This window comes from Cryptococcus neoformans (assembly GCF_000091045.1).
Source record: "Cryptococcus neoformans var. neoformans JEC21 chromosome 2 sequence".
NCBI classification, from domain to species: domain Eukaryota; kingdom Fungi; phylum Basidiomycota; class Tremellomycetes; order Tremellales; family Cryptococcaceae; genus Cryptococcus; species Cryptococcus deneoformans.
The window spans coordinates 1,000,275-1,019,165 of record NC_006684.1 but is presented as its reverse complement, the minus strand read 5'-3'; the positions used below and the strand labels follow the sequence as shown (position 1 = coordinate 1,019,165).

Here is an 18,891-nt window from a genome sequence, read left to right as displayed (position 1 = left end):
TGAAAATTTCACTTTAGGGCGCATAAATGGGAACCATTACGCGATTACTGCCCTTTAATGGACGAGGTTGCAAGGCAATATATAAAAAATATATATAATTACACACATAAGATGACCAGAAACACTCGTTGTCAGTCGTGCAATATCTCTTAATCCTTAACTTATTCATCATCTACAACTGGCGCCGGTCCCAAGACTCTTTCGTTTTCCATTCTCTCTTGTTCCTTAGCTCCCTTCTTCTTTTTCTTTATCTCTCTCACCAGTACTGCTCCATCTTTCTGGAGACGGTCATTCAAGGTACCCGCCTCGTGCATTGCCATTATCTCCTTATAACCCCCCAGCCTCTTGCCTTGTAGGGTTATGACGGGAAGTTCATCCCCCAGTAGTCTTGCCACAGTTGGTATGAAGACTTTGCGATCCTTGCGCTGATCGACTTCGATAACAAGAGGGGCGGGTGTTATTTTGACTTCCGATAATAAGCGCTTGATCGCCCTGTGATGAGGGTCGCGCATCCTCCCAAAAAGAACCAGAGGATACACAGCATTAATTTCCGCCTGCAAAAGAAGAAGGTCGTCTCGGGCATTTGGGTGTGAAGGGTCGAAGTCGAGAATAACAGAGGGGTCTAATGGGACCGATGGATCAAGTTGAGGGATGACATTTGAGGTAGTAGAAGTGACAAACTATCGGCCGACATAAGTTTTTATTCCCATCGGGCGACTCATGGCTTTAAGCTCACTGAAATCAAAGCAGCAAGTTCTTCTTCCATTGACTCAAACCTGAAAAGCTCGGCATCCTTTTTTCTAGCTCGCGCATTCACCTCCGCGATACCTGCTTCTGTTGCCCGTTGACTTGATAAAAGGTATGAACTTCCGTCATTGGTTCCATATAGCCTGTCAATCGGTATGTATTTGTGCGTTGAGTGGCTGAAATGCTTTTGCATAGTAACAGCGCGTGTGCCCTGAGAAACTGACACTGCTCTGTTCACGAGGATGAATCCGAAAATGAAGAGGCAGAAGGAGACCAAGAGGTATGGACGGAGCCTTCGAGGTATACGAAGCAAATAGGTGATACCAACCGGATACGAAGGGTTATCGCTACCATATGGATTGGCGATACCTTGACTCCTGTGCTAATAGTAAATCTATATTAGCATGACGTCTCCCCGTTGATTGTGGAAAGGTGATTCAAACAAAGAAACTAAAGGGAACTTACTTTTATTGCTTTTGAGGGGGGGAACGGAAAGTAAGAATTTGGCAGTTGATCTATAGGATGTCCCTTAGGTGTTCTAGGTGGGCTCATTTCTCCTTCAACCTGGGTACATAGTTGAGCGCGCAAGGGGTGACTTGGTGGTAGTAATGGGAAGCCGCGAGACGTGGCAAATTTAGGAGAAGGTAACTGATCTGACAGCCTCATTTCGGATGAAGTAACAGAGCTCGTTGGGGAATAATCACTCGTATCGCTGAACGATACTGAAGAAGTCGGGAGAGGTGTTGTGTCATTGGGAGAGTGACAATTAGGATCCGGCATAGTGGCTGTGGGATAACGTGCACTGACGATAGGACAGAATATGTTTTAAAAGACAAATAGGAAGTGCCGTTGTGTTTGTTTAAACTTGGAAATTGATGGGTGCTGGGCTATGCGAGAAGGTTTATAAGAGCACGCACGCTAAACACAGAGCTCTAGATCTTCAAAGCAGGTGAAGTCCCGCAATCTTCTTGGCCCGATAAACATCGGATCAACACAGAACGTTAAATCATCGTCGATCTTTGTTTGAGATTTGAGTGCCTAGATTCCACGCATACTTCAGACAAAATCCGAATGAGTAGTAAATAACCATTACGAACACAACTAACCATCATATTCTTCAGCCTTGTCTTTTTTCCCCTCCTGCTCCATATTTCACATTTAGCTGATCAGATGGTCAATATGTTTCAGTAATAATAAGTGAAAAGACCAAGCACAAAGCAAAAAACACATAGCACAAATTTCCGCTTTTCGCTTCACCTCCTACGCCCCATCAAGCCATGCCCACACATGAAGCGAATTTCACGGTGCCGAATGCTGTTGCCGCAGCGCTGCAGGGTAACGGCGGACCGGCGTTATTCTTTGACAGCCGCGAACTTCTTTGCGTTTTGCGTCGAGCGTCGTGAAACGGCAAAAAAAACGAGGCGTGAGATAAGTTAAGAGCAAAAATCCGCCTATCGGAAAGGTACAGGGTATACATAGGTTGTATCGGACACAAGTAGATATGTTAGTAGGAAAGCAGCAGGAAAGCGGACGCCCCGGATAGAACACATGCACTTTACAATTTTGATGATGAGCCCAGCAGTGGTTGCTATGTCTCATGCCTTCTGTTCATAGATACATAAGCATAAGGCGGATGCATATGAGGAGTAATAGTAGCATGTAGCACGCACGTGTGAGAGATCATGATGGTGCGATAACGCCGCGTTTTTTTCGAGAGATCTGCAAGCTGCAACACTTCTGCAAATTGCATGCAACTCTCTGTTTAAAAGAAATGCACGTATTGCAATGGAGTCCAGCCTCTTGATTCGATGAGAAATTGTGAGCCGAATTAGGGCGAAAAATTGGGTTTGAAGGGAAAAGGTCCCACCCGACCATGATGAGAAGAAGAGAAGAGGCTTGGCGGCCTTTGCCGCTTCAGTCCAGCTGTCGGGGTTGTCCTGCACCGGTACCTCAACAGCAGGTAGAGGTCGCCAAGATTACTGGCAAGGGAAATTTCGGAGGTAATCATTGAAATGAATCATTCTAACGGTGATCTGCCGAACACTCCGCTTATCCTCCAATTCAACTATTATTATCTTCTTCTAGAAAAAGCGGCGGTAATCACCGACTCAAACCGTTACTGATTAATTATTATAAATAACCCATGATAAAATTCCAAACGCGTTGCCAAACGCATCAGCGAAGACTGTCGGACATGCAACGAATCCTACTCTGTTAGCCTGTATACTTTTACAGGATCTAGAAAACTATAGAATCTACGAGTTCCGATAGATAATTTCTGATGTCCGAACTGACTTCTAATCGTCTCTGCTGTGCTCTGCGCTGTTTTATGTACAACGAACGGTGGGTGCACGCCTGATTGTAACAAATAGTTCACGGATTGTTCAAGGTTATTTAATTATGACCGGCTGCGTGCGGCTTCTTCAAACATTCATTCATTCTACCATGCCATTATGATCTCTTTGCTGCCTACTGGCTACGGGCTGTTGGCTACTGGTCGTTTTTATTACTCTCGCATCCAAAAGATCTGAAATCTGGTATCTGGTAAAATCATCATGTACGTCCTCGTCGGAGACTGATCGATGTCCATCGAGGAGCTTGTGTCTACCCTCCTGTTTTGGAGAGAGCCGCCGAGGCACTGGCGTCGCGCAAAGTCAAACAACGAGCATCCTCCTGATTCGCGACAAAATACGTAACAGCCTTGTCATCTCGTTATAACTTGTTACTTGTTGTTAGTTATTGTGCTTGTGCGTGTCAGTGTTCTGACTCTGCGTGCATAGCACTTGCTTCTTCCTCTTGTCGTTTCTTCTTTCTTCCCTCCATTTTTCCTCCTTAGCCCCTGGAACTACGCCCGCCAACATTTTTGTCCCTCGTTCCTGGTCTGCTACCGAGTATTGTATGTAGTGAGCGACCGAGTTGGCGCTGGGCGATTATGTACGACAGTGAGTAGAGATCAGAGTAATCATATAGTCAATTCTTTTGATCGTTTCACATTTACTCGTCGTTGGGAGTGAAGGCTTGTAATTAACTGGTAGATGTTTTTTAACGGTTCTTACATTTCGTTCTCCTTTTTGACAGTAAAATTGGGCAGAAAAAAATTCTCCCCTATTTGTGGAAAGGGCAAAAAAATCCGACGTGTAAGTGCCACACTTTCCTTTTTGGTGGACCTTAAGAAGCTCTTATTCCCATTCGTCCACCACTCCTAGCTCCTGGATTTCTCAATATCTTTGAAGAGCCAAGGGTATATTCTCGTGCAGCAGTCCCACTCCGAACTTCCCAATTTTCTTCTTTTACCTCTTGATCTTCCTTATCTCTCCTCCATCAAGCCTCCGCTTTCACATCATTAATAATTAGCATAAATCGTCCACCACTGATCACCTACGACATTGCCTTCCTAGCTACCATCTACCTCTGCTGCCCTATTCTCCAGAGACTTCAAACACTGCCCCTTGGTAAATCCGTATACCAGCTCTCCCGGCTGGCTCTGTTTGCCTTTGTTGACCGGGCCTCGCGTTGATGAATTGAATGAGGTAGTAATCCGAAGGGCCTGACCGTACAATAGTTACGGTGACGTTCGAGGACATGCCATCGTTAGTTTCGATATAGCACATGTCAGTGGCCAGTGTCATCAGCCGTAGAAAATATAAATAGTCGTTGGGGCTTACCATTGGGATGAGAGCATACGGTAATTTTCCTTTGGCGTTTAGGTGCCGAACATCCTAATGGATAGGTAGCTTCTTCTCCAACGAGTTCCTTCCGTCGTCAGCTCCGGATTGAGGGGGGAGTCGCTCGTCGGATAATCTGGATCAGCCAGACTTTTGCTTGGGGCACTCTGCTAGGCAGCCGCATCATCAAGTCATCCTCAACATGTAGTGAGCGAATATCCGTTTCGCCTTATACAGGAGATCAACATCTCATCTGTACTCTATATGCAGCCGCTGGCTCTGAAAGAATTGTGCTTTGTGAACTTCTCACAGTAGCGCTTTTCCCTAGTAATTGCTTGATGCCGCCTCCCCTGATGAGTGGCACTATTCGTAGTAGGACCTTCGACTTCGGGAAGAATTACCATCAGCTGTGAGCTGAGGAGTGACTCGAATGTTTTCTGCATAATTCGGAATTCTGATGGGGGAACAGACTAGGTCGAAAGCGCTATCCATTTAGGGTACTACCAGTGGGTTCTCATTCCCCATGTCCCACTTCGTTCCCATCGTTCCTAGAGACATGCTGCTAGTATAGATGTATAGATGCAAGTGAAAGCATGCAATTGACACGGAACCTTTTCATTCATCACTCGTCACAGCTTTTATCGAGGATCTGGGGAAGATGACGTACAAAAAGTACGGACGTTAATTTATACGACTCGGCGGTCGTTCTCGCCGCTCGCCGCTGTCCGCCAAGCCCGAATGACCGTTGTTGGAAGATCCAAGTTCCAAGCACAAGACATTCGACGAGCGGTGAGCAAGCTCCATTCTTCATCTAGCCTCTTTATATTTATCCTTGTTATTTCTTTCGTCCTTTCTTCCTTCCGTTTTAAAATCACTCTTGATCATTATGTTCGTTATCCAATTATTGATTATTGCATCCCTTCTGGGCACAAGATCGGCCTTAGCAGCCACATGCTATAACCGTTTGGGTGAGTCATCATACATTACACTTTGCCACTTGCAACTGAGGCTGATGGTTGCGTCTCACCATAGGCCAGTCTTATTACTGTAGCAATGGTATGTCATGGGGCGCAAGGCTCGGTATCGGGCTGGGCGTTGCTTTTGGTGTAGTTCTCCTGTTTGCTTTGTGCGGTTACTGGCGTCGAAGGTAAGTATTATTAGTCCATGACTATTCGGTCAATAACTAATGTTCTATCAAGAAAACTCCGTTCCCAGTTCTCAAAGTACAAACCTCCTGCCCTCCCATTTGCTGGTCATAATCAGAATCAGAACCCTTATGTCAACAATCCTCCTCCTCCTTCCGGATTTAACAACAACCCATATGGCAGCAATCCCGCTCCACCTCCTCAGGCGTATCAGCCCAGCATGGCTGGTCAGTACGGAAGTTACCAAGGACAGACTCAAGAATCTGAAGGTCACGAACACGGATACGAATGGGAGCAAGCGAGGCAGGAGGAGGAGGAGAGAAGGAAGCAAGCGGGACAGACATCCGACATTCCACCTCCCGGCTATGATGTCGCTACAAGTGAGTTTCCGGGTTATTGTGCCCATCACTTTTTGCTGACCTACTGTTAGGCACACAAAACACCGGAAGCAATGCTGCCACTTATGCCCCTCCTCCTGGTCCCCCACCTAGCAAGCGGGAGGGTACTGTTTAGATGTCAGAAACCGCAGTTACTGAAATCGGATTTTGGTTCTTGGGTCACGACTCTGCGATATTAACACACTGTTAATGTTGTTGCTGGAGATGATTTAGAGAGCAGAGAAACAGATCAACGACAAGGCAATGGATGAGACACGGGTATCTTTTATTATCTTAGCAAACATGTAAGAAGTATAATAAATGTATGAATTTTCTTCTGTTTATGGGAGCATTGCTCGTTGCGCGGCTGAGTTTGATAGCTGGAATCGATCAAGCGTTTACCTGTTGTAACACATGGTGAATCACAAATGCATGATGTAGTACGTGCTCGTAGGTCATGAACAACGTTTGTTCTTCTGATGTACAACATTTCTCTGATGTGTCCTGACGATGTTTACAATTCCAAATGGCTCTATCCAGCCACACTTCTAGCTCGTTTATGCACTGTGGGACTCGTACTTCTTTCCCTCTTTGTCCCTTGCTTCTTGTGCGCATGACCATGACTCGGTAGTGCACTCATAGATCCACTCAGCAAGGCCGCTCGTTCACCTCTTTCGTGAGATTGAGATTGTAACACTGATGATGCCCACCCATCTTCCATATGTCTCATCCTCCTTTTGGTCGGTAGTGACCTTCTCCGGGAGGAACGATCAAGGGGTGTCAGCGGTTGCGGCAAAGGGGGCGCAGAACCATATATGAGGGACTGAATCATGATGGTGAGATCGAATATGAGGGTACCTCCCGAGCCGAAAAGATAAGGGAGTGCTTCGAGGAGGTAATGAGAGGATTCGACAGGGTCAGAACCGCCAGATGGGTTAAAAAGGATGGAGAAGACATAAGTAACATTGCCGCAGAATGCAAAGAGGAATAAGAGGATTGATAGGCCTTCTACTGATTTGCGTTGAAACTTTTGAGTCCTGAGATCAGCGAAGGCAAACTGGATGACTTGACATGAGTGACGCTTACATTTTTCCAAATTTGAGGCATTCGGGAGGTCAAATAGAGAGTGGTGCAACTCCACGCGGATATTCGGCCAATGATACGTTGATAAGATTGCGAATCTGCGGGGGGTCGCGGATAATCTTCATGAGGTTGAAGGTCGGGGTTGATAGCCGAAAACTCTAGGAAAACGGGCAAGTCCAAAGATGTGGTCGGTGAAGAATGTAGAATATGTGGATGCCTAATGGTCGGCCAACGTGTGGCTTGATCCAGAACAATGCCCGTGGACCTTCCCACTTGCTTGTTCATCCCACCAGTTACTGTATGTCCGAACCCTCCCCATCCCACCAGTAGACCCAAACTCATAAACGTCATCCCGGCTGCTCGCCTAGATCCTTTCCCCCCTGATCCTCTGACAAGACTCAAACTTCGACCCTTGTGCGACTCTTCACTTCGTTCCCTGTGGCTGACCCTTCCATTTCCCCCTTGTTGGTTGATCAATCCCTGTCCGCCTTGGGCGTAAGTAGGTAAATCGTCAAATCTGTCTTCAGCTTCTGAGTGAAACTCGCCCGAAGCAGAATTCGATGAGAGGGCGGCGTTGCCGCTGTTACTGGCATAGCCAACAGTACCTCCTTGTAAATGATCTAAACCAACTCGGTGGAGCGAACGTCCACGATAATCTCCTGCTACATTCAATCCCATCTTCTTGGGACTTCCCCTCGTTGTGCTTGCAGACCTTGCAGACATATCAGAATGGAAACTGTCCAACATACCATCATCATTATCACCTTCGCGCCCTGCCTCCGCAAGAAGAGAATTAAAGGTACTTCGTCTGCTAAGTTTCCGCTTGCGAGATAAAGAACGAGCGCTTGCACGCTCGGCTGCTCGGGCGACGTCCAAAGCAGCTTCATAGATGGCGGCATACGAACCATCAACCGACGGCGTAGTGACCGAGATGTCGGGAGGTGAAAAATATGAAGAGGTTGACTGATAGACGCCCTTTCTTGGCCTTGATCGACTGACCGGAGCAGGGCTTAAAGGGGACGTGACCAGATTTGCGGAGGTCGAACGAGTCCTGCCCAAAGGCGCGGTGGCTGGAAGGTTTGAAAAGACCCGTCGAGGTGAGTCCGACAAAGAAGCATAGCCATAGGCTGGAGTCGGGGCTGGTACTATCTGATTTTTGCGATAATAAAAGTACTGGCCCAAAAGCGTTACGTCTATTATACAAAAATAGGCCGCAAGGAAAGTCTGCCAAAGTCGCGGTGAGTGGAGATAGGTTTTTTATGGGACGGCGAAAAACGTACCTGAAATGGAAGCTGGTCGGTAAGGAGACAGCCGATAAGGTTAGTGATATCCCCTATCTCTATCGTCAGTGGCATAAAATAAGTTTGCAAAAGAGAACATGCCGAAAAGCCAGTTGACTAAAAATGGAAGAGCTAAGCCTTCGCAAGACTGTAAAGATAGATTCTTCAAGACTTGTCTGTATATTGCAAAGTTATGTCAATATATATTAGCATATTAAAAACGGGATGAGAAGTACGCTCTGAGATATCTGCTGCGTTGTGGGCGGAAGATGGACTTACGGCAATTGTGCACACAGCCAGAATGCTATACTGGCGTATCCGAGTATGCTTGCTACAAAGACCTTTGTGGACTGGGAAAGATCGAAGAGGAGATGAAGAGCCATGACCTGCGAGTGGGAGAATTAGAGGCCGGGGGATGGGGAGGGCATAGGGAGGGCTCTTAGAGAAAATGTGTGTGGCGACGGTGCAGCTGGACGAATGCCGAATGAAGTATGTATCAAGCTCAGAGACGGTGTATTGGTCGATTGAGAAAGGAAATAGTTACGTAATGAGATTGGAAAGTTGCGTAGAAGGGACGGAGAAAGGATGATAACGGACTGGATTGTTTATAATTAACGACGATTTCTTATCTGACGCGCAGGCCAATGGCAATGTGCGGAAGTGTTCCGGCCGGTACGTTATCTCCTACATTGCACGGTGACTGTGGATATATATGAGGCTCGATAGCCCGCAATAGACCATACTCCATAACACGCCTTGTACTCCCTGCCCATGAGCTCCACAGATGGCCCGGCGGCCGGCCCAGCGACAGAGCGAACCCAGCTCCTGTCCACCATCTCCACACACCACAATATTGCTGGCCTTACTCCCTCCAAATTCCGCCTTGTATGCGCCTCTCTGTGGTGCGCAACATTCCTAGTCGCTTTTGACTCTACCCTGGTCTCCACCCTTCTCTCAGACATTGGCTCCGCCTTCAACGCCTCTACCCAAGTATCATGGCTTGGTACCGCCTATCTCTTATCAGTATGTTGTTTCACACCCATATACGGCCGGCTGTCGGATTTGATCGGTAGACGAAATGCCCATCTTACGGGCCTCACTCTCTTCACTTTAGGCACATTTGGGTGTGCCATTGCACCTTCCATGCCTTTCCTCATCGTTGCTCGTTTTTTGGCTGGCGCCGGTGGAGGAGGTGTCGCGAGTGTATCGGCAATCTTGATGACAGACCTTGTTGATCTTCGTCATCGTGGCCTGTTCCAAGGCTGGGCCAACGTCACGTACGGTGTTGGTGCCGGTCTCGGTGGACCTGTTGGTGGATGGATTAGTGACAACTTTGGTTGGAGACTCGCTTTCCACATCCAGGTGCCCTTATTAATTCTCAACGCCATTCTCATCTACACCTTTGTTATTGTTCCACAGCAAGAACCTCTAGCTCCGACCCCATCCACTTCAAGCAGTCGCTCAGGGATTCTAGACACTCTCCCCACTGCCAAACCGGCCAACCGCCCTCAGATATGGAAGACAAAGCTTGCCAGGATCGACTATCTTGGATCCTTTACCTTGGCTTTGGCCGTCTCATCGCTGCTGCTTTCAATGTCTATCAAGACCTCTGCTACCAAACCCGACGGATCGGATTATGCCTTTTCAGACCCAGTCATTTGGGGTTTGTTTGTCTGCTCCGCCCTGTTTGCCATTGCCTTTCTCCTGGTCGAATCTTGCTACTCTCCAGAGCCCATCCTGCCTCTTAAACTCCTAAAACGTCGTACTCCGGCAGCCGTCGCCCTCTCTTCCTTCACCATGGTTACTGTTCAGTTCTCTGTTCTTTACAACATCCCCCTCTTCTTCACTATAGTCCAGCAACGTTCATCTTCTTCATCCGGCGCCCATCTCCTCCCCAACTCCATTCTTATCGGTGCTGGCTCCTTGTTTGTCGGTTGGATCATGCGCCGTACTGGGAGATACTGGTGGCTGGGCGTTGAGTGTGCGGTCTTGATCGTCGTGACAAGTATTGGGATGTGTTTCTGGCACAAGGATAGCCCAGAGTGGCTGACTTGGATCGCGCAAGCCCCTGGTGGGTTTGGGTATGCCGGTGTTTTGACTACGAGTTTAGTCGCTTTGATGACCCATGTTCAACTGGCTGGTAAGGGTGAGACGTACGTGTTTCTTGTATTACCAGCATGGAGAGTGGTCAACGCTTATCACATCATCTAACAATAGTGCTGTTGCGACTAGTAGTATGTTTGAATGGTTTTTTCTTTATCCTGTCCTATACTGACCGGTTTCCGCTTTTCCAGTGACGTATCTGTTCCGTACTGTCGGCCAAGTCCTAGGTGTTGCCATTAGCTCCGCCATTGTCCAATCAGTCGTCCAAAAAGATCTCGTTCGAACCATTACAGGTCCCGAGGCCCCCTATGTAAGTGGCTATCCCCCTCCTTCGAGCGATATTGCGGTGACTTAATAAAATAAAAAAAAACCCCCCTTTGGAATGGTTTTCATCGTAGATCATCTACCTTATCCGTCACTCAACTTCTGCCATCCAGACCCTTGAACCGCAATACAAAATCCCAGCCATCCAAGCGTACGACCACGCTCTTCGCTTTGTGTGGATCTTTAATCTTGTGCTCTCCGTATTTACAGTGTTGACGTTGATGATGGTGAAGGAAGAGGAGATGCCAGATAGACAGGTTATGAAAAAGAGGATTGAGCAGACGTCTGAATCGGCGTTTGAAGAATTTGAGTAGGGACTGGAATACATGGACGCAAACATTAGACAAGCATAGACCATTGTAGCGTGTTCCTACGAATTGATAATAGATACTAGATGAATCAGGGCGATCGTCGTTTTCAAACGCCACAGGACATCATTGCCGCATTTGCATCTATCGTTTTCAATACAAAAAAAGCGACAAGACAAAAATCAATCCTAATATTTAATCAAGATCGTTTTTGCCCGTCCGTCATATCCTTTATATAGATCATACTTTCTAATGCTGCTTCTCACGCCGATTTACCCGCCAAGAACCCGGCCAGCATCTCCTCCATCCTCAACTGACTCTGCCTCACCAATTCGACCTCCTTCTTCAGCTGTTCGACATCTCCTTCTTTGCCGCTAATCACCTGCTGTTGTTCAACCGCTCTGATTTCTTTACCTTTATCCACACCCTTGTCTTTCAGTGTCGTTTCTTCTTCTGGCGAAGCAGAGAATGTAGGTCGTCCAAACAGCTTGGCAAGGGGAGAATCATACGTCTTGATCTTCTTCTTGTCCTTTTCTTTCTTTACCGCTTTCAGGATGGGTGCTTCCCGTGCCCGAGTGGTGGTGGTGGTGGTCGCTGCCCCGTCATCCTCTACAAATGGCATAGTCGTGGCTTTGGGCCCACCTGGTGAGTTTTGATTGGCGCTGCTGGTGGGGGAAGGAAAAACGGGCGGGCCGACTTCAAAGGCCGAGGCGATGAGGAATTCGGATCCGCCTCCCAGCCATGAACTGTTTCTCGCAAGTCAGGACGATTTTTGTTTGGTTTTGAGCGGAGTGGAGGAGGGCTTACTCGAGAAGACTGGGCCTTTGAACATCCGTACCCCCCCGATCCATCGTAGAGGCCCCAAGGTGAATGGCCCTCTGCTTGGCGCGATAAGTGTATCTCTCATACGCTGAGATGGCGATCAAAATTGGAAAATTCTGATATCATGAATCGTATGTCAGTTTGACATGACTTTTGGGGGGAGAGAAAAAGGGAAAAAGAAAAAGAGGAATAAAAACTGACAGTTAAGCGGATGGCAAAGACGTTGATCCGATGCAAAGTCCGAGCTGAAACAATCCAGCTGAGAGGCACAAGGATGGCAAAGGCAAGAATGTTGATAGGCGGGAGGTAAGAGAAGAGGGCATCGGTCTTGACTCCTTCAACCGTTTTGACCACTCTTTGAAAAAGGTGCTAAAAAACAAGTCAGTGAGCAGGTTGGACAAAAAAAAAAGACGCCAGGAGCAAGCAGAGTTTTCATTTACTTCTTGTTGAGCGTTCTGGTTGATAGCAGCAAACTTGTTTGAGAGAATGGCAATGAGCATTGTAATCAGAAGCACATTACACAGTGCACTACGATACTATGAGCTGATCATAACGGGATTTTGATCTGTGAGAAGAGACATACGCATAAGAAATGAGCACGATGGGGCCAAAGATCGGATGAAAGGATTCGCTCGCAGAGAAACCTTTATTGACGGGTTAGTCAAAAGTATCTCATGCACGGCATAATACGTACCGAGGTATGAGGATCCAAACTGGCAATCATTCAACAAGATCAGTTTCGAGAAACAATGGCGAAGGGTGGTGCGATCTGACTTACCCAGATCTGACTGTAAAAGATACCATGTCGGTCGTTAATTGTATTCGGCTGTCATGAAAGACGATACTCACGCCATCAGCCATACAATCTGCTTCACAGTCCATGTAGCACGTCCCAGGGTCCAGAGACAAAAACATATGCCAGTGAATGCCAGAACTACGGTGTAAAAAGTCAGTTCGCGACAAGTGTCAGAGTGTTATCTAGATTCTTACTGGTGACAGTCATAAAGCTGACAAAACTAGCCACCATGCCTCGAAGCTGATCACACCCAAAAAATGAGTAAAAAAAAAGGGTGAGAATCTAATCCTGATTCGAGCTTGAAGATTTAAAGACTCACTGCAAGAATGACGACATTCTCTTTGATCACGAAGAATACTAATCGTGGGAAGGTGATGCACGCAGCACAGGCTAAAATGTCAAATGCCAAGTCGGATGATTTGGTAGAATGAGAAGCTAGAGCAATGACTCGAAGGCCAAAGTATAAGAGGAATATGGCAATCTTGTTCAATATAGGCTGTCAGCGGAAAAAGGAAAATCGAAAAATAGTTGTATGCTGCTCACGTATCCCATATCAAACGCGTTCCAAGCCTATAGATATGAGCGTTTTGTCTGTCAGTCGGGTATACCAAGGAAACCTACATTTGCAGCATAGACTGTTTACACATTTGATTTATCAGACGAGATCCAACTGACTCGTGAATCAAGTAGCCAAGCCAAAACGTACCTGCCCAACCATGCTCTTTGGAAGCTGCAAATTCGTCAAGGATGAAGCCGAAAGAAAAGACAATATAGATAATCTCCACCACAGTGAGATGGTGGAGATCCCTCCCTGATACAGATGTGAGCGGAAGCGCGGAGTTCGTTAGAATGAACTTTTTTTTCACCCACAGGCAAGAGTGGAGACGAAAAGGGCAAGGAGGATGACGAAACTTGTAAACTCCATACTTTTTCTCCATTTTGGCACTTTGAGCCTGGAATGATCGAGCCAGCCAGCCTGATACGGGTTGTATACATAGACTTCTCGCAAGTCCTCATCGTTGATATGGGCGTGACTATGCACAGAAGTAAAGTCTGAAGGCCCCGATTGGCCATATGCTCGACGACGTTGTCGAGTGCGCTCAGAAATGTACGAGTCGGAGATGATGGAGCGGGAGGAAATGGGAGAATAGATCAAGTGGCCAGAATAGATGAGGTTCACAAGATGCTGGATAAGAGGGAGTGAAAGCAGGTTTTTAGAAGTAGAGACGATGGCGAGCTAAACCTTATCAATACGAGTTGACTGGAAATACGCGATTGCTACGCACTTCAAGCGCACTGCTGGTCATTTCTTCAACATCTTTCCTGTCCTCGCCGAGACTCGCCCATACTTCGTCAGACGCGCCCTCAAAAGCACAATAGGCGTGGACAAGCTGTCCGACGAGGGCAGCTTCATCTTGAGCATACGGTTGGGAACGGAGGACCTTGACTTTACCACACGTCGCGTTATACGTTGTATCATGGCGTAGCGCAAGATGATACTTACTAGCTAGGAGTTCACAAAACGCCGCTCGGCAAGTCTGCAACGGGGCAGAACTCAAATCGCCGGCGGAAAGTGTGATGAATTGGATTCTGTCATGCCATGCAAGCGTCGGCTCTTCAGCAACACGCCGCGTATACTTTCAGTCATACCCACCGGTTGGCCATGAGCGCATACAAAACTTCGCCTAGGGAGGGCCCTTGATACACTGGACGTGGTGATGCACCGAGCTCGCCAGCATCCGGGGCGGTGGATTCCGCGAGGCCGGTGGCATTGGCGCGGTGCTCGAGCCTGGGGGCAAAACGCTGCACGATAGGCCTGACAAGGGTGTAGTTTACGGGCGGGGAGTTGAGCTGGTCCCAGTCGAGAGCAGTGTCTATGGCGTGGGTGACGATGGCATGGACTTCATGTATGAGCGGGAACACGGTGTCTGGGAGGGGCTGGGGGGGGGCGGCGGGCGCTGTGCCGAGCGAGGACATGCCGGGGATGCGCAGTGACAGTGTCCATGGCTGGCAGATCGATCAGGCTGGCCGATACACGGTCCGGAGCCCCGCGTCAAATTAAGGGCGTAATTAGGGCGGTAGTTACGGGGTCGATGGATGTAACAGTGCAGCCCCGTTGCTCCTGCACGCACCGCCGCCCGATGTACGCCCCCGCCCCCCCGCCCGGGCCGCGCTACAGCCCCCACCCCGCCGCCCAGAAACACCCGTATCCCGCCCAGGCCGCCTCCCCCCGCCACCCCCAGCAGCACCCCCCGCCCCCGCAGCGCCACAAGGGCACCCTCCATCCGGGCCAGATAGTGGATGTGGGCCAGTGCCACGTCAGGATAGAGCGCTATCTCTCAGAGGGCGGGTACGCACACGTCTACCTCACCACCTCGGACACGCCCATCTACCCCCCCGGCAGGAGCGCCGAGAAGAAGGGACGATGGGGCGACAAGGGCTACACCCAGCACTGTCTCAAGAGAATAGCATTCCAAGACGACTCGGTCTGGGTGGACGTGAAGAAGGAGATCGAGGTCATGGTGCGTGTCCCGTGCATAACGGCTGCCCAGAGACGGGTGTATTGATGCCCACAGCAGAAATCACTCCCGCCGAATTCCCATCTGGTGCAGTATCTTGGCTCGTCGCATACACGTTCTCCTGCAGGACAGCATGAAGTGTTTATCCTCATGGAGTTTTGCGCTGGTAAGCTTCCAACGATCTTGACGGTGCAGGCTGACGTATGCCAGGCGGCGGTATCATCGATCTTCTCAACAAGCGACTGCGGGACAGGTTAAAAGAAATTGAGATTCTCAATATCTTCACTGATGTCTGCGAAGTAAGTGTTGTCAGTTTGGCGTGGGCAGCTATTCATCCCATATCAGGCTGTCGCTGCCATGCACTCACTCAAACAACCTCTCTTGCATCGGGATCTCAAGGTGGGCGCACTCTGCCACCCTTATATAATTCGACTCATTCATGTCCTCTCTAGATTGAAAATGTCCTTTCCCAACCCATCAATATCCCGCCAACCCCTCAGCGACCCACCTCACTCATCTTTAAACTATGCGACTTTGGCTCTACAACTTTCCCAGCCGACAGGCCGCCCCAAACAAAGCTTGAAGCTGACGCGCTTGCTATGGACCTGAACCGGCATACAACCTTGCAATACAGGAGTCCAGAGATGGTGGAGCCAATGTTGGGTCTTCCTGTCGGACTTCCGAGCGGTGAGTATACAGCATCTTGGTCTATGCGGTGGAGCTGTGAGCTCATGAGATTTTAGATGTCTGGGCCCTCGGCTGTTTGCTGTACAAGCTTTGCTACTACACAACTCCCTTCGAGGAGCACGGACCGTTGGCAATCGTGAACGCCAAGTATACTTTCCCGCCTATGCCGCAGTACTCTCCCCGACTTCAGCATCTCATCGGTAAGGTTTTTCACGCTATCCCTTTGGCCCGCTCGGACAAGTGCTGACACCTATAAAGCCTCCATGCTAGTAGAGCAGCCTGCCCGGCGGCCCACAGTTTTTGAAGTCCTGCGCGTCGCACATGAAATGAGCGGCACGCGACCAGAAGTTGATTATGTGAGCATTTCCCCACCCCCCCATCGCCCTCAACCCCATCTAAAACATATCGTAGCCTATAACGTTAAAGTCGCTACCCATTCCCGCCCAGCCTCGTCCCACTAAACCTCAGTCACATTCTTCCAATAACCTCCTGGATTTTACAGGTTCTCCATCGTCCATGGGCAAATCACCGTCATTACAGCCATCACTGGCCTCCACTGTGCAGCCGCAGAGAAGAGGACGACCTACGCGAGATACTGCCAGGGAGAGCCCTAGACCAACAGCAGTACAAACCCAGCAGGCGCGATGGCAGCAATCTCCGGTGCAACAAGCCCAGCAAAAGCCTCAAATGACGTCCGGTTCGGCAAATGTCAGAGCACCGTCGAGACTGCATATCACGGGAGAGAGCGCCTCGCTGTCTTCCGGAAGCGCGCCGTTGTCCACCACATCGCCACCTCCAGTTGATGCTTTTGGAATGCCTATAGTGTCTTCTACGCAGCCGACCGCTACAGGCTTTGGTGATTCGTTTGGCGCTGGCGCCTCTCTAGTCAGGCCAACTGGGACCACAGGATCTAGTCAACAAAGTCAGAGCCGATACGGTTCCAACTTTATCAAGCGTCCTACCGGTTTTGGCGATTCCTTCGGGTCCGGTATCACCCGCACTCCATCCATTTCTTCTCGATCATCCGCCCCAGTCAAGCGTGTCCCGTCAGGTGCGACGACGGTGATCTCAAAGCAACATTCTCCAGCAGTATCGCACAAATCGCCCGAGCCTCCATCCGCCGGCGTAGTACCCGAAGGAGACCTTTCTTTCGAGAGCCGTTTCCCTTCCATCGAGACTCTCAACAGTGAAGCCACCCTTAGCCCACCCGAAAAGCTCATTTCACCCGTCGTCTCGCCTCCTTCCTCCTCCGACAACGCCAACACGACGCCTGGCAGTACCACCACCGCCCGCGGTGCGGCCTCTTATTTCGGCGCACTTCGTCCTCGGCCTTTGGTCAACAGCAGGCCGTCCATGTCTCGTAATCTCACTGGCGGCCATACGAGGGTTCCCGATGAAGATGGCCAGACCATGCAGGGAGAAGCCGAGAAGCATGGACATGTCCATGTCCAGCCGAGGTCGACCCAGGTGACAGGTACGGCATTTAGGGGTCAAGTATCCGGCCTGGCGCCCAATTTGGCTCAAGGGGGGGGGAGAGAAGGTAGAGGCTACTACCACGGTGAAGAAGAAGATGCGGAACGCGAGCGACGAGAAGAAATGATGAAGAGGGGAAATGGAGAACAAGGGGAAAAGTGGAATGTGTCTGAGAAGAAGATTGATAAAAAGACGATTACGACGCCTGAAGATCTCATGGGCAGCGAAGAGACGGGTTCGCTGCGAATTCCCAGCATCGTCCCCGTCCGGTCGATTTCCCCAGCGTCTGCAACCAGCGCCGCCATGTCCGCCACAAGCGCAATGAACAGAGGACCGCCCCCTCTTGATATTGACGCGGCCAAGACTGGCGGCGGCACCAACATCTTGTCGGACAACTGGTCGCCGCTTGCGGAAATGAGGAAGAGAGATGTGGCCGAGAGGGCGGAAGCAGCGGTACGGAAGAAGGAAGCAGAGGCTGAAAGGGCACAGTTGGAGAGACAAAACGCGGCCGACCAGCCGCCATTTATTGACGATGGAAAGCTGAAATCGCCAAAATCGGCGGCATCTACTGTCCAGCCTACAGTCGCCCCCAGTGAAGCTGTCTCGCCCGAACCTATAAAGTCGACGACTCTACCCGCCCCCACCTCTCGGCTGGAACCATCCACCGGGCAAGTCTCCCAGCGCATCCCTTCACGCGAACGAGCCCGCCCACAATCAATGTTCCTTCCCAGCACCTCATCCAATTCAGTACCCTCCCGAAGCTCATTGCTGTCTCCCCCGCTGCGTAGCGAGCCTTCCTCTTTACTTCCTTCTTCTCAATCCCCGCCCAAAACATCCATCTCGTCCCCTTCACGACCTAGCCAAGGACACCAGAAAAAGGATTCGATCAATGGAATGGTTTCCAAATACGAATCTATAAGCATTGGTAAACCGGGCGAGGATACGAACAAGAGGTCTGTTCGTCAACATGTGCCTAAACCCAGTGAGGGTACGAACGCTTTAGCAAGTAAACCTTTTGTGGCCAGCAAACCTGTAGGTTTGCGAAAACCCAGTGCCGACTTGGACAACTCTGCGCCTGTCAATACGACTACTGCTCGGAATGAGCCGGCCAATCCGACAAAACCTAGAGTCGCATCCAAACCAAGCACCTTTAGGCAAGATCCAGGAGTGGGCGTTGGTTATATTCGACCAGGTATGTCGGCCAATCCGTCCGTCAGACCGAACCCCGTCGTGTCCACATCGTTCAACAGCAGCAATCCAGACCATCGAGGAAAGGAGGATGAGGTGGTTGAAAAGGACAGTCTGAAGAGCGCTGTCGGATCATCTCCTGAGAAGCAGCAGCCTGTCAACCTTCTCATTCAAAGATGGAACAAGGGGGAGGTTAATAATGCGTCAGGAAATGCTGCTGCGAAATTTAAAAAGGGCGGATATATCTAAAGACGTTTTTTTTTTGAATTCTTTCTTGGCCGTTGATATGTGCTGGGTGATTGTAACTTTCAAGGCGTGTTTGACGTTTGACGTTATATAGGAGGGGGCACGTACTGTGTATGCACTTTACAATT

At 49.4% G+C, this 18,891-nt stretch overlaps 6 protein-coding genes across 6 annotated transcripts; 3 read left to right on the top strand and 3 right to left on the bottom strand.

The window, feature by feature from the left end:
• Positions 1–74: 74 nt before the first annotated feature.
• Positions 75–2,760, bottom strand: CNB03380 (expressed protein). The gene is made up of 6 exons (XM_024656559.1): positions 2,418–2,760; positions 1,962–2,351; positions 1,854–1,909; positions 1,213–1,785; positions 737–1,129; positions 75–680 (listed from the first exon to the last, which is right to left on the bottom strand). The coding sequence occupies exons 4-6, from the start codon at positions 1,525–1,527 to the stop codon at positions 162–164; spliced, it is 1,227 nt and encodes a 408-aa protein (XP_024512211.1). The 5' UTR covers positions 1,528–1,785; positions 1,854–1,909; positions 1,962–2,351; positions 2,418–2,760; the 3' UTR covers positions 75–161.
• Positions 2,761–5,068: 2,308 nt separating this feature from the next.
• On the top strand, positions 5,069–6,258 carry CNB03370 (hypothetical protein). The gene is made up of 4 exons (XM_024656558.1): positions 5,069–5,380; positions 5,445–5,559; positions 5,612–5,937; positions 5,988–6,258. The coding sequence occupies exons 1-4, from the start codon at positions 5,299–5,301 to the stop codon at positions 6,068–6,070; spliced, it is 606 nt and encodes a 201-aa protein (XP_024512173.1). The 5' UTR covers positions 5,069–5,298; the 3' UTR covers positions 6,071–6,258.
• Positions 6,259–6,345: 87 nt separating this feature from the next.
• On the bottom strand, positions 6,346–8,764 carry CNB03360 (vacuolar membrane protein, putative). The gene is made up of 5 exons (XM_569021.2): positions 8,577–8,764; positions 8,400–8,473; positions 8,298–8,350; positions 7,021–8,241; positions 6,346–6,961 (listed from the first exon to the last, which is right to left on the bottom strand). Exons 1-5 carry the CDS (start codon positions 8,678–8,680, stop codon positions 6,467–6,469), a joined length of 1,947 nt encoding a protein of 648 aa, XP_569021.1. The 5' UTR covers positions 8,681–8,764; the 3' UTR covers positions 6,346–6,466.
• A 94-nt stretch (positions 8,765–8,858) lies between these two features.
• Positions 8,859–11,129, top strand: CNB03350 (multidrug resistance protein fnx1, putative). Its single transcript, XM_024656557.1, has 5 exons — positions 8,859–8,969; positions 9,024–10,450; positions 10,515–10,531; positions 10,592–10,710; positions 10,799–11,129. Exons 2-5 carry the CDS (start codon positions 9,069–9,071, stop codon positions 11,036–11,038), a joined length of 1,758 nt encoding a protein of 585 aa, XP_024512172.1. The 5' UTR covers positions 8,859–8,969; positions 9,024–9,068; the 3' UTR covers positions 11,039–11,129.
• Positions 11,037–14,790, bottom strand: CNB03340 (nonselective cation channel, putative). Its single transcript, XM_024656556.1, has 17 exons — positions 14,305–14,790; positions 14,155–14,240; positions 13,937–14,097; positions 13,521–13,887; positions 13,357–13,461; positions 13,272–13,285; positions 13,194–13,220; positions 12,970–13,131; positions 12,845–12,890; positions 12,704–12,788; positions 12,633–12,642; positions 12,549–12,567; positions 12,438–12,498; positions 12,295–12,382; positions 12,056–12,223; positions 11,840–11,970; positions 11,037–11,778 (listed from the first exon to the last, which is right to left on the bottom strand). Exons 1-17 carry the CDS (start codon positions 14,625–14,627, stop codon positions 11,295–11,297), a joined length of 2,337 nt encoding a protein of 778 aa, XP_024512171.1. The 5' UTR covers positions 14,628–14,790; the 3' UTR covers positions 11,037–11,294.
• A 93-nt stretch (positions 14,791–14,883) lies between these two features.
• Positions 14,884–18,888, top strand: CNB03330 (conserved hypothetical protein). Its single transcript, XM_024656555.1, has 8 exons — positions 14,884–15,172; positions 15,230–15,335; positions 15,380–15,468; positions 15,515–15,568; positions 15,622–15,856; positions 15,913–16,056; positions 16,115–16,212; positions 16,268–18,888. Exons 1-8 carry the CDS (start codon positions 15,170–15,172, stop codon positions 18,764–18,766), a joined length of 3,228 nt encoding a protein of 1,075 aa, XP_024512317.1. The 5' UTR covers positions 14,884–15,169; the 3' UTR covers positions 18,767–18,888.
• The last annotated feature ends 3 nt before the right edge of the window (positions 18,889–18,891 follow it).

Excerpts from the sequence above, each read along its gene's own strand:
- CNB03380 (XM_024656559.1), bottom strand. The coding sequence starts at position 1,527 with ATGCCGGATCCTAATTGTCACTCTCCCAATGACACAACACCTCTCCCG. Across the intron at positions 1,130-1,212 it reads CCCCCTCAAAAGCAATAAAA|CACAGGAGTCAAGGTATCGC; the intron begins GTAAGTTCCCTT and ends ATTTACTATTAG. Across the intron at positions 681-736 it reads AACTTGCTGCTTTGATTTCA|TTTGTCACTTCTACTACCTC; the intron begins GTGAGCTTAAAG and ends GTCGGCCGATAG.
- CNB03370 (XM_024656558.1), top strand. The coding sequence starts at position 5,299 with ATGTTCGTTATCCAATTATTGATTATTGCATCCCTTCTGGGCACAAGA. Across the intron at positions 5,381-5,444 it reads CACATGCTATAACCGTTTGG|GCCAGTCTTATTACTGTAGC; the intron begins GTGAGTCATCAT and ends GTCTCACCATAG. Across the intron at positions 5,560-5,611 it reads TGCGGTTACTGGCGTCGAAG|AAAACTCCGTTCCCAGTTCT; the intron begins GTAAGTATTATT and ends TGTTCTATCAAG.
- CNB03360 (XM_569021.2), bottom strand. The coding sequence starts at position 8,680 with ATGGCTCTTCATCTCCTCTTCGATCTTTCCCAGTCCACAAAGGTCTTT. Across the intron at positions 8,242-8,297 it reads CCGACCAGCTTCCATTTCAG|ACTTTCCTTGCGGCCTATTT; the intron begins GTACGTTTTTCG and ends CGACTTTGGCAG. Across the intron at positions 6,962-7,020 it reads TGCCTCAAATTTGGAAAAAT|TTTCAACGCAAATCAGTAGA; the intron begins GTAAGCGTCACT and ends AGGACTCAAAAG.
- CNB03350 (XM_024656557.1), top strand. The coding sequence starts at position 9,069 with ATGAGCTCCACAGATGGCCCGGCGGCCGGCCCAGCGACAGAGCGAACC. Across the intron at positions 10,711-10,798 it reads CAGGTCCCGAGGCCCCCTAT|ATCATCTACCTTATCCGTCA; the intron begins GTAAGTGGCTAT and ends TTTTCATCGTAG.
- CNB03340 (XM_024656556.1), bottom strand. The coding sequence starts at position 14,627 with ATGTCCTCGCTCGGCACAGCGCCCGCCGCCCCCCCCCAGCCCCTCCCA. Across the intron at positions 14,241-14,304 it reads TATGCGCTCATGGCCAACCG|AATCCAATTCATCACACTTT; the intron begins GTGGGTATGACT and ends ATGGCATGACAG. Across the intron at positions 14,098-14,154 it reads GTTTTGTGAACTCCTAGCTA|TCAAGGTCCTCCGTTCCCAA; the intron begins GTAAGTATCATC and ends CGTGTGGTAAAG.
- CNB03330 (XM_024656555.1), top strand. Across the intron at positions 15,469-15,514 it reads TCTTCACTGATGTCTGCGAA|GCTGTCGCTGCCATGCACTC; the intron begins GTAAGTGTTGTC and ends ATCCCATATCAG. Across the intron at positions 16,057-16,114 it reads CCGACTTCAGCATCTCATCG|CCTCCATGCTAGTAGAGCAG; the intron begins GTAAGGTTTTTC and ends ACACCTATAAAG.